The 13,254-nt window shown below is 41.9% G+C and overlaps 1 protein-coding gene across 2 annotated transcripts in view; it reads right to left on the bottom strand.

Annotated features, from left to right (window-relative positions):
• PALM2AKAP2 (PALM2 and AKAP2 fusion) overlaps positions 1 to 10,991 on the bottom strand; it is a 272,907-nt gene extending 261,916 nt beyond the window's left edge. The window contains exon 1 of one of the 2 annotated variants that reach the window (XM_030257290.4): positions 10,415 to 10,991. In XM_030257290.4, the coding sequence (XP_030113150.4) occupies positions 10,415 to 10,459 (45 nt within the window). In that variant the 5' untranslated portion in view covers positions 10,460 to 10,991. The remainder of the gene's footprint in view (positions 1 to 10,414) is intronic. The other variant, NM_001204209.1, reaches the window with a different exon arrangement.
• Between the last annotated feature and the right edge of the window lie 2,263 nt (positions 10,992 to 13,254).

Below are 13,254 nucleotides of genomic sequence, written 5' to 3'. Positions count from 1 at the left end.
TGTTTTCTACAAGATCAGCTAAACATTTGTACCTTCTTCACTGGGCCAGACAGCTCTGTCTTGCCTCAGCAGTACTTTTCTTCCACTTCTGAACATTCCTGACTGTCATAGATTCTTCTCCATTGTGTCCATGGATTTCTTGGAGACTAACACCCATCATGGGTCTGACCGAAACAGCATTCCACAGACAGCAGTCCAGAATATATACTAAGCTTTTATGTTTGTGTGTGTCTGTGTGTGTCTGTCTATCTATCTATCTATCTATCTATCTATCTATCTATCTATCTATCTATCTATCTAATCTATCACCACATATATATATATATCTATATATATATATATCTATATATATATATATACACATACACACATACATACACTCACAATGCCTTTTCTACAATATATGAGACTGAGATGAGACTGCTGTGTAATGTTTACAGCATTATCCACTATCACTCTTTCTTCAGAACTGCTATATAGCTGTTGGTAAGTACTAGGTGCTTGTATTGAAGACACCATCACCATGTGAAAAAGGCCAGTAATATGTCAGTATCATTTTAAACTCTCTTTTTCACTTCAGTGGCACATGGATGAGGAGCCTGGTAAAACCACTCTCCAATCCATACAGATAGTAAAAGTATATAGCCACCTTGCCACTAGTCATCTATGACTTGCCCAGAGTCTCATCGTTACTGTTATTCACTTCAATGTAAATTGGATTTATTTTACCAATGAGCATGCGTTTTCAAAGTAACAGAGACCAAAGACTATTTTGTTTACTTATATGTCTAAGAGGAGAGTGGCTTCCCCTAAGTGACACAGACCAAAACCTAGCAGGAACTGTAGCTGGAGATAATTGGACCACCAAAATACCTGTTTTTTTCCTTAGATCTGTTTTTCAGGGCTGCTTTCACAGGCAGCGAGTTTGCAGGCAGAGATACAGGAGCCAAATCCAGAAGGGAATTTACCCCTGAAGCTCTGAAATTTGCAGCAGAGTTGTAAAATTCGACTCCTACCAGCTTTCTCCAGTTCAGCAGGATTTTCCATCTGCTTCTTCTCAAAAATGGAATAATCTTTCAACACATCTTGCTTTCAGAATTATGAATTATTATATTATATTAAAATCCCAGGGGGAAAAAAAGTTAAGAGTTGCCTGTGTTGTAAGCTTTATTGATTCTGGAACAACTCCTCTGGAACACTCTGGAACAGTGTGAATTATAGACAAAGTCACAGAGGAGGAGATCTGTGACACATTAATCTCACCAAAGTCTTACATCAGCATCATAAGCAATGTCACACATGCTAAGGAAAAGAATACGCATAAACCACTTCAATTCTATTATTTTTCCTGAAGAAACCAGGAAGTTGGCAATCTGATAATCTAAAGATAAAGCATGAAAAGTGTGAACAGGTCTCTGTTTCACAGATGAGTTTCAGACATCCTGTATAGTCCACATCCTATAGTCTACATTGTATTTTAGTCTAAATCTTGTACATTTTGAAACTTGAGCAATAACAACCATAAATTTAGCACAAAGAACTGGTACTTCTCAGTGTGCTATTGATCCAGGGACACAGTTCTTAAAAGTGTTACATTTAGGCTGTTCTGGATTTTTTTTTTTTTTAAACTAGTGGTTCTTTTACTGTCTGGTTGGAAGTTACTTCCTTAACCAGAACAATTTGCTAAGATCTTGGTGATGCTAGGATGAGTTTATGTACATTCCTAATACAGCAGGTATCCCTACCACAAGGAGAAATCTTAAAGATGCAGCTTTCAATGCTGAATCAGACTTCTGTTGGAGCCTATTTCTCTGACATGCTGCAAGCGCTTGCACATGCTCATATTTATTAAGAAAAAATACATGACTAACAACTGAGCCTTACCTTCTATTTCAATGTAGTTAAGGATTTAAAAGAGATAAGGGATTAACTCTGAAATATTACCTGCACAGAGCTGCCAGAACTGGCCAACAGACTCATGATAGCAATTTTGTACCAATGCCAGCATATCAGACAATCCAGTCCCCTGTACTGCAGTTATCGTAAATTTAGTGACACCTTGAATACCAAATGCTTGCTTTATGCTCCAAATGGGAAACAGTTGGATGACTAGGGATCCTTAAAATACTGTTGTCAGCAGGAGCTCTTCCAAGGACCTGGCACGTGGTGGAGAAGAGAGCTGTTTCATGAGAGGTTAACGAGAAGTGGTTGTGTACGTGCTTGTATACTCTTTCCTTTTGGGAAAGACCAGTCATTCCGCAGTGGCACTCCTCTGGTTAATTAATGGCCAGGCGTTCGCATCCGCTCCAATATCTCAGCCCCGCGCTCGTGCCTGCTGCAGCTATGCCGTAAGGAGACTGCAGCTGGGTGAGGCTGCTCAGGGCTGCCTCCTCGAGCAGTAAATTACATGGCAACCTGGCTTCTAATTTCTGTCTGCAATATTCAGCCTCTTAAAAGGGTCTCCTCAACCATCACTTCCCCAGGTTACTTCCCTCTACTTCAGTGCTGCTTGCGACTCTGCATGGCAAAGGAATCATGGCTGAAGCTGAGGAGCTGACAATGACATAGCCCCAAAAAACTGGAAAGCACCTCTTATTAAGTTCTTTTCTGGTAAAACGAGGGTCGTCTTTCAAGGTTTGTGATTTGTTTGAAATATCTGAACACATCTCTGCTGTCCCAAATCTCCAGTTGATTGCCAGTGACTGCTATTATTAGGAACTGCCGAGGGTTTGAGCACCACCCTGCTGTTGTCTCTGGATCCTGACAAATTAGGCTAGCAGCTCAAATTAAAACAGTCTGAGAGCTGCCTAAATCAACAACCTGAGCGGTATGCTGTCTGGAAGGGGCAGCAACTCATAGATGAGGGCAGGTCTGTTTCCTTCCAAAAAGAGCTTTCTGAACTGCATTGGTTGCTGGCCTTTTTTTCTGCACAGAGAGTATTTGTTTTTACTAGCGAAGAGGAAGAAAGCTTTACACGCCTCCAGCATCTAAGCTCACTGGAAGTCAGCTAAGTAACAAAAAGCATCTGTGTGTCAAGAACTACACAGGTCTGGTGTGCAACTGCCAATAGGCCATACCCATTTCACTGCCACCTGATTTGTTGGGTGATGTTAACTCTTGCAACCATGTGGCTTTCTCTGATCAGAATTTGCAACAGAAAATGCTTTTTAACTCTAGGAAATTAGGGCCAGAGGCAGGTGTAGCATCCTTTTGGTCCTGAGTCCTGCTTCTGAAAGGCATCCTCAATCCAACCAGTGCCTCAGCACACACAGGATCATCACATGCTCCTGTGCCATTTGAGAGAGGGCAAGGTAATTATAATTGACTAGAGGTGCATAGTCCAATACTTTACCAAATACACTTAGCAGATGAACCATCTTGCTGGTGACTGTGCTCTGTAAGAAGGATACACTTCATTCTGTGCAAGAATAAAACAGTATATGTGAAGCAGGTAAGGTTAGATATATATACAAGAAGTGTTTCCTGAAAAGAGTAGGACTGCTCTAGGAGAGGCTGAATATGACTGTGGAACCCCTTTCAGACCTATCCTACCTTCAGCCTAGCTATCCAGCTATCAATTGCTTTAAGCATGGCATGTAAATCCCACAGTCTGACCTCAGACTAACAGCTACCCGGATAATACCACAGTATAGGAAATCTGTCCTTAAAGTTACCTTCCAGGCTGGAGCTATTCAATAATTTCCAAAAATGTAGATATTTCACAACTCTTTTATTTAACCAGAGTCTTCAAAACAACAACAAAAATCACAAAACCTTTTCACCCATTTTCAGCTTCTTTTTAAAAATATAATTTGAAAGGCGCAAAGTAAAATCCAGTATCTCAGGCTTCTTGTCTGTGCTCAAGAGATGTTGGTGATGTGTTAAGGGCTAGGAATGTGCTGTGGAAACAATTCTAAATTTAAACAGTTGAGTTTGGGTAAGTCTGGAAACTGTCTAGAAATTTCTCAAGAGCAAATTGATTTCTGTTTCTCTAGTTTTTTACCTAGTTTTCACAGATACTTTGACAGATTTTTTTTTTCCTCATATTTTTGCTTCTCTTGCTGTCATCTAAACATTCCTAAAGCAAAAATACAAATAAAACTTGAGAAGGTAATTTTAGTTTTCAGGTATTTTAGGCACTTTTGCTTGATTTTTGTCTTAGTATGGGCAAAGACTAACATTTCATACCTGATCTCTAAGTGCTTTATATGTTCCAGAAGTAAATGAAAGATTCAACTCTTTCTTGCATGTATTTCTCTGTGTAAGGTCTGCCATGAAACTAGCTCATGGTATTGCTGCAGTCCCAGGTAGGGCTGCAGATCTGTTTGCAGGGAAACCTCTCTTCATCCTTTACAGCAATGTAAACGTAATTTCTCTCCTCTGGCTGATTTGCACTGAGGTTCACAGGAATCTCACAGATTCACGTCATGCTCACACTGTAGATCTAATTTAGATTTAGTTTGTGCTAACCCCTAGTTTATGCCTGCTGAATCCATCCCTGGAAATATTTGCAGCAGGATGCAGACTCAACTCTGCCAGGTCTTCCTCACCAGAGTACTCTGGAATTATGATAAGGTCTCACTAGCCCTCAAGTCTTTTAGCTCAGAATGCAAAAAGAGGAGAGCTACAGAAGTCTTCTTTTCTGTTTCAGGTGATTGGATGTTGGGATCACTGAGGAATGTGATGGCAGAGGAATGGTTGTGATTAATCAGAGCCATCAATATGATAAGTAAGCTATGATAATATGATATGGTAAATATGATGAGCGAATAAGATAATGAGGGGGAAATGGGAAAGGGAAAATTGGATTAAACTACATAGCAATATTCAAATAGTTTTGCATACAAGTAAGTATTGCAACGGGGGCTTTCTTTAGTGTCAAAACTTCCAGATTAGGCTGTTGCAGAAATTTGAATTGTTTGAGTACACATGATGGCTGCACTTCATCAGGACATCTAGGTCATGCTTCATAGTTCTTAAAGAAGAACTAGGAGCATGGCAAACAGATAAAAACTTCTCTGCCAGCTTCTAGTAATTTGCAACTCAAAAATTGCTTCTGATGAGAAAGTCCTTTATGGATTCCACTTCTATGAGCATACCTGGTTTGTTCTCAAGCCCAAGTGCACTCTTCAGCATCCAGCATGTCCTGGAGAACTGGGCTCTACAGTTTAACAACTCATTACAGGGAGAACATTTTTTTTGTGTTTGTTTTGTCCACAACTGTTACCTTCCTTAGATACCTACTAATCCTTGTGCCAAAACATGTAAGTACTATTTATCCACTCTTTCCACAACACTCATTCCTTCTGCAGATTCTTCTCATTCACCTGTTTTCCAAGGAGAAAAGTCACAGCTGACTTTTTTTCCCATACCTTGCTTCATTTTTGTTTTTCCCTGTAGTCTTTAGGTCTGAAGACAGCTAGATTAAGATGGATTTGATCCCATGCTTAAGTTGAAGGACAAAAATATTATTTCCTAAATTAAGGCATTGGAAACAAATGTATTAAGCCATCACAACAATAGTAAACTGTTGATTAAATCAATTTGCCACATCTTTCTAAATTATTCTCAACAACTAATTGCTCACATTATAATTTTCATTACAATGATCTCTGGAAGGATTCACAAAAATTGTAGAGCAGTGTTATAGTAAAATGATCCTGGATACAATGTACTAGTCATGGGTTTTCATTTTGTGGAGTAACAACTATTGTATTAGTGTTATCAAACACCTATTGAAAAATCAGCGCAGTGCTACACATAAACATGAACACACATAGCTCCCATTTGGGAGGACTTTAAAATCTCACCTGGTGTAGGTTTAACTGGTATGAAACTAATCTCCTGTGCAGGACAAGGATCCTTCTCCTTGTCCCTGTTGAATTACTTTCCATATTAGCTCTTGTTCCTTTCAAAGTCAGAGTTGCTCAGACTGCAGAGCCCTCTTCTGTGGTGCTAACCCCATACGACCTTAAATCTGCATGCACAAACCCATACTGTCCTCTCTCAATGCCAGCTGCACACAGGGGTACACAGGAAATATTTCTTTAAATGGAAGATCCAGTTTACCAAATAATCCAACTTCCTCTTTTTATGTAGTATATCCAACTCCTCTGCCACTCGTTACCTGTACACCAGCAATCTCCATTTACATCAAATTACAACTAGGGAATGCCTTCAAATCTTGAAAAGCTGCTTCCCGTAAGTTCTCCCCTGCCTTTCCCCTCAAGGAACAGCAGTCTCCCTCACAAATAGCAATTTTTTGAGACCTGTCAGAAAGCCAGTGCTTAATTCATGTAAGGCCACACTGATACAGGAGGGGCTATTTTTAAACACCACTATCCTGCCATAGTAGGTCAGCCCCCTGATGACATCAAGTAACGCTGGATTCAGCTCAGTGAATTCATAATCTCATACAAAAAGCAAGAATGGTCTTGCTTGACAGGAGGTATTTTTGGTGTGGCTAATTGGATGTCAGTGACACTTTGAGTTACTGGGTCTCTGAGCTGGGCACTTGTACGTAAGGGACCATCATTGCTGTTGTTTTTATCTGCTATGGAATCAGTATAGTAGCTCCCCACTTGAATCTGTAGGCTGGACATCTCTTGAACCTGGAAACCTTCTCCAACTCCTACACTGTTTGTTGCTTTAATTGACAATTTCTTCTCAGTGCTGCCCCTCAATGATTGTATTTAATTGACTTGATGTGTGGATAACACATGTTCACTGTATCATATGTGCATTCATATCCCAGATGTACCAACTGTTAACCAACACCCCACTTCCCAGCTTTGTGATTGCTAGGTAAGGGACAGAAAAGACTTAGGTTTTGTAAATGCTTGTCTATATTAAGATCACTATTTTCTGAGGTTCTCTACAGTCATAGAGGAGGGGCCCTATAACAAATTTTGGGGCCACACACATTATTTACCCAAAATAAGATAAATGAAGTCAGCTCACCTGTCCCCAGGCCACTGAGTCTGGGACTATTTACATTCCCAACTTCTGAGCAACTTGCAGCCAGCATATTTTTAAAAGTCACAAAAATGCTTCCTTTTTAACCCAAAATTTAGCCACCAATGTCCTTCAGGAAATAAGCAGATGCAAACACTGACATGCTCTCTACAGGAACAAGTCCAGAGAGAAGATGGCTTCTCATCGCCTCTTTTAACCTCCTGTGTGCCTGCTGAAGGCCTCTTGCTACAGTATTAAGAGCGGCACCACTCAGCTCCATTGCTGGTAGGGCAGCAGATAGATGCTGTGGTGTATCAGGCTCAGGCTCAGGCAGATGTTAAGAGCAGTGTGTCATAGCAGAAAACTTTAGCACTATCTGTCTGTAGCACACATGACATCCAAGTTGGAGGATGTGATGTGCTCAAGTAAGGATCAGAAAACCAATCGCTCCTAGTCATCATAGAACGTCTCCAGAGGTTCTATGACACAGAGTTTGTTTTCCTCCCAGGCAGGGAGAACTGGGTTCCAATTTTTAGTACCTGTTTCACATCTTTCTGCTTCTCAAGCCAGATTTGCACAGTGCTCTGAGTCTTGATATAGTCAGTGTGTGAATTTTATGGACTTCAGAAAGATCTGAGAGTCACAGTTTAAACATTTCAATGGCATCTAGTTTTAGAATCACAAATTTTATTTTAAAGATGTGTTTAGATATTTCTTGCCCAAGTAAACCATGGCATCCAAGTACAGCTCAATCTTGCATGCATCCCTAAGACCTCTTTAAGACAAGGGCAAAGTCTATTATTCACAGTTTACAGATAGAACATTGATGCATGGAAAAGCTACATATTTGCTGCAGAAAAAACAAGTGGCTAACTCACATTCACTGAGGTTTAGAATAATGTCCTAACAGTAGACTTCTTCTTTTCATCTTCCTATGACACTTGGCTCTCTGCCAGAGAAGCATATATTAAAACTGTTGTAAGTCAAGGCAACAAAGTATAAAATCAAATGTTTTAAAACCAGTCAGCTTTCTGGTCAAAGTTCTTATTTCTGTTTTTTGATTTGTTTTCTTTACAAATTCAGTGATGCACATGTAAAATTTACTCTGTAAATTTCCCAGCAAACTCATTTACCATGGTGATAGAAGCAAATGTACAGAGAACAGTGTGTAGAGGACCCAGTGGTGACTGGATTTCTTTCTTTAAGTCTCGCACTCAACCAGTGTGATTGCAGAATGCTGGAGTAAGCTTCTGCTCATCTCAGAGAGATACTGCAGCAGGTTCAAACAGATGAAACACCAAGCTGACCTGAAATGCCATTTCTTTCTTCTTCTGAGAAAGGCCATACAGCATTTGAGAAATGACCTTATTTTAACCAAACAGTGGCAGGTGGGAAATACCTAACTTGTGTCATGTCATTCAATCAGATGGAGCAAAGCTAGAAGTTGACTTCTCTGCATTCTGACAAGCATTCACAGCAGACCAAGCATAGGAGAAAAATCAACTAACAAGAAGCTTATATAGAAAATCTGTTGCTCTGCAGAGTGCTAAGCAAGCAAGTTGGTTCATGGCCCCACACTAACACTTAAAATACGGAATATTTTTTATGTTGAAGTAAAATTATTTCAATCTAATTAACTGTATACATTGCTTACTATGTTTTATGAATTACCAGAAATAGAAACAAAAAAGGAAGTATGTATAGCAAGTGAAGGTCCAGACTCTCAAGGCCTTCTATTATGCCAGCATAAACCTACTGTAAAAGCTGCAATACACCAAGTGATAATATTAAATCCATAATGGCCTCATTGGTTGAGATGCAGGGCACTAAGAAGACTCGATCTATTTTGGTGAAAGCTTTCAGGACATCATGTGAAAATTAGTGCTGTCTGGTGTTCTGTTATATAGCAGTTGAAAGAAGCAACAATAATGGTTTTGTTGTTTTTTTTTTTTTAATGTGGAGACATAAGTGTTTCAGAGCTATGTACTGCAGCATAGCACATAACAGCTCTGCAGTACAGTTCAGCCTTAAAGGAGTCCCAAATCACCAGCTGTGGTGAGGTTTGCCTCTAGGGGAACATTCCTGATGTTTCCACTTGAGATATGGCAATGCCTATATTGACAGAAAACTGAGAACCAGCTTAAAAATATGCATCTGCTTTCCACTGCCTATAAACTAAGTGGTTATAACTTCCCCACTCCCCTATCAAATAATACGACTTGCACTTTTACAGCTAATATTTTAGAGAGAAAATTCCCTTATCTATTTCTTTTAAAACTAGTTATTTTAAATTTTCATTGATCTATCAGCAGAGTAGTGGACTTAAGAAAAGTATCTTGGAACAACAGCAGTAGCAGAAGCAGCAGCAGCCATTCCTGTTACACTACAAAAGAAATCTGTAACCTGTGCCGGCTACAGAAAATGTAGCATCTGTTGATCACTAGGGGAACTGGGGAAGAGAACTGAAATCCATGTGGGCTCTGCCATCTTTTGTTTCCCTTCAGACCTCCAGGTGTGCAGTCCCCGGCACGGGCCATGCCATCCATCTGGGACTGCACAGCTGCATCCCCATCTCAGCCATGGGAAAGAAGAGCTGGGTGTCACTTGAACAAGGGCAGGCTGTGTGGGGCTGTCCAACTGGCAGTGCCCACGGAAACACAGGCCTTTTGACACGGTGCCTGTGACATGCTAGAAGATGAGCTGGCAGTTTTGGTATGCCAGAATGATGGTGGATTCTAAACACCCAGGCCCCTTCCTCACCAGGTGTCACTACACACGTTCTTCCAAGGTCTGCACCAGCTGAGCTCATTGCTCAATCCTAATAGTCTACTAAATATGAAAACAAAAATTATCACTAAAATGGGGCTCAATCTTGCCTATATTTTTTCCTGGTGCAATGCAGCTCAGCAGGAAATTTTGCTGAAAGCATGTGCTCCGCTATGGAGCTGAGATGACAGCTTAACTAGTAGATCAAACAATTACACAATTTTGACAATGCAGTGTTTGTGTTCCATTGTCTTAAAACTAGCAATATCACAATTATTTTCTGCACTAAAAGCCATCCTGCAGCAGATAATTTTGCTTGACTTCATCAGCTAAGCAAAACCTCCAGCTGTGAAAAAAAATACATGTTTAGCAGAGTACTGATTTTCTCCTGCAACCTCCTCTCCTCCCTATTCATTCCTTCTTTTCTTCTCTATCATCAATCTTTTAAGCATGCCACTGTGCGTTCACATTTTTCTTTCTGCACGTGTCAGCTCAACGCTCTTCCTCAGAGCCCTCTTTCTCCGCCAAATCCTGCAAAGCTTTAACCACTCATTTCCCGAACAGGGAATTCCACACACAACTTTGCACAAGCCAGGCTCTCCGTGTGCTTCCCAGCCACTGTGCTGGAATCCCCCCTTCCTTCCAACAACCCACAGCGAAGGACAAAAGAGCAAGTAAAAGGAAACTGACTTACTGCTATTGCTTGGAGCCTTTCCTTGTGCAACTCTGCTTCCGCCATCCTGGAGAGAAGGACACGGGAGAAGAGAGAGGGAGACCGGTGGGTGAGAGGGAGAAACAAAAAGGCAAACAAAACCGAAACGGAGCGCACACTGCAGTCGGCGGGGGGAAACTGGAGTGATGGCAAAGAAAACCGAGCTCCTGTGTAGCAGTCAGCCACTTTTGGAGGCACTGCAGGCTGGCTCACGGTACGATCATTTTAGTCACTGGACCAGTGCCTGCCTGGCTGCCTGTCTCCCAGCTGTATTGCTAACTGCATTTCAGTGCTGCTTCTGTGTGCTGGTGCTGTCACACAAACCATGTAGGCACTATCCAAGCAGCAGAGCAAAGGGATAGCTCGCATGGCTATAATTTTTTGCGTTGACGTCTCAGCTCATTTGCTCCTCCTATGGGGTACTGGGTCACGACAGGAGCTCGGCATCAGCAGCATGCACAGTAATATAAACCTAGCTGACTGCAGCAGAGGAGGCAGACAGCTGTGCCACAGCATGTCCTTAGTGAGCAGCGCAGCGTGCAGGGAAGGACGGTGGCTGCACATGGCGCAGGGAGGGGAGCTGCGGCAGACACGCAGGCGGCGGCTGCAGCCCCAGCTGAAGCAGGCTTGGATAAGGAAAAGGACAGGGCTGCTAGCAGGAGGGAGAGCGCGGCCTCTGGGGGAACTGCACAGACACTTGTGAGTTCAGTGGTAACATGGCACGTTGCAAAATGCTGCTGCTGCAGGGCAGCCCTTAACAGAAGTGATGAAGAGCATCTGGATGGGGAGGGATAAGTAAGATGTCCACACATCCTGCAGGCATCGCATGTATTGACATCAAACATTGAAAGTGATAAAGCTGTGTGTACAAACAGTTTCACTGAGGAATCCAGTGTTCTAAATACAGAAGAAGGAGGCCGGTGAGGAAGAGAGGGGACACCTGAGCCAGTATTACAAGCCAGTATTACATGTGATTCCAAGCTTGGCTTTGGTTTTGAATGGAAACTCCTCAAACTTTTAGTTTTACTTGTATGATTATCTGTCTGCTTCCTTTTTTCAAAGACAGCAGTGAGGCCCCCCCATTCCCTTGCAGTCCTGTCCCATAGGGTGCCACTGCATGGGTAAACATGGAGCTGCCCTGGAAGAAAGGTTTCTCTGAGCCAGGGCAACCACCACACCAGATGTGGGTGGGCTGACCATGACATTGTGGGGCTGTCCTGCCATGAGCATTATATGCTGCAAAATTCACTTCTGCATATCTCCTGCCATGCAGAAGTCCATTTTTCACTTCCTGGTCCCATTTTTTTACTGGTGTACATTCTCCTTGTCTTGTGACAGCATGTCAAAGTGACTTCTTGCTTAGCTTGACTTCCATGAAATAGGTCCTTTGCCATCTGAAAACTCACAGAACCTTGTATAATTCCAGTAGTCACTGTGGCCAAAAGGCAGTTTTATTGCCATCTCTCAAGTGAGGCAATATGAGTAAGTTGGTGATGGGGGGAACACGGCAAAGGAAAATGCAACAATTTTGGCTTCGTATTGGGATACTCTTTCAGTCTTCCAGCTTCAAGTAATTTATGGAATAGCAGCTGCCCTCTGACCAGTTTGATCTCTCTCTCTCTTGTTGTTGTTCTTCAAAATCTTTCCTTTTTATTTTTCATTACCATGTAAAGGTCCACACATTGCTACTTGTATTACTACAGCTGGTTTTGGAACATCCTAACACAGGATCCAGACAGCTCTACTCCCGCATGTGCTCTGAGAACATATATGGGCAACTGCTACTAAGGCTTGATAGCTATGCAATTAAATCCCTTCAATACCCTTCTCATGTTTTGCTGTTAAGCCTTGCCTAGGGGAAGAATTCTGCTATATCCAGCAAAGACAAGGGTTATGCCCCAGTGCTTACTGAAGCTGGAATGGGCAGCCTGTTCATGCTACAACCTGTAGTGGCATTACATGTTGCCAAAGTTGTGTGCAATATGCATCACTTCAGGCTGCCCCCTCTTTCCTTCCATATGACATGCACATTCATATGACATGACATGTCAAGAAGACATTTAAGCATATATTTAAGTGCATTCCAGACAGTCATATATAAAAATGGATGTATCCCAATTTTGGTACAGAACTGGACACTGTATTCTGTATCCTCTTCGCTCCTGCCCTCCTGCCCTCCTCTTCTCCCCACCTCTCCACCCCCCTCCCCCCCCCCCCCCCCCCGTTTATCCTGTCTCCAATTTAACTGCAATGCTTGTTGCCAGCAGAAAGTAAGCAGGGTGCATCCCTAGTGAGTGCTGCAGCCTTTCTGGTCCCAATAAAACATGCTGCAGGGCTGTGCACCCCTCCAGTTTAGTTTGCCAAGGAAACATGGATCAGGTCTGCTGACTCTTTGTGACTGTACAGGAATTACAGAGGTTGCATCTGCAACTGCAGCAGAGCAGTTTTTTGCTCTTGATGTGCAGTGAGGAAAGGCTTCAAGTCATGCAATAGTAAAAGCCACTAGTTTTTCCACATGTAGTTCTACTTTTCTCTACATGTAGCTTTCTCTCATACAGCTTGAAGCCTGTGATGCAAGGAGGTTGAAATCCTTTACCGAGGCATTTCACATAGCACACCCAGCTGAAATGACCTCTATGAGGTGACTTACTGCACCATGATGGAGTCTGCAGCAGATAGCCCCTATAAGACATTTAGTTAGTGAAAGCATTTTAAGTAAAACAAAGCATCTACCCAGTCCATTTTAAAATACATTTTTCATCCATATTGGTTAAGATTTTGTTTCCAAAATGTTTTGCTAGGTTGGTAAGGGACCTGAATTC

This window comes from Taeniopygia guttata, chromosome Z, assembly GCF_048771995.1.
Source record: "Taeniopygia guttata chromosome Z, bTaeGut7.mat, whole genome shotgun sequence".
Lineage (NCBI taxonomy): Eukaryota > Metazoa > Chordata > Aves > Passeriformes > Estrildidae > Taeniopygia > Taeniopygia guttata.
The sequence above is the reverse complement of the archived record's forward strand: the minus strand, read 5'-3'. Positions and strand labels throughout refer to the sequence as shown.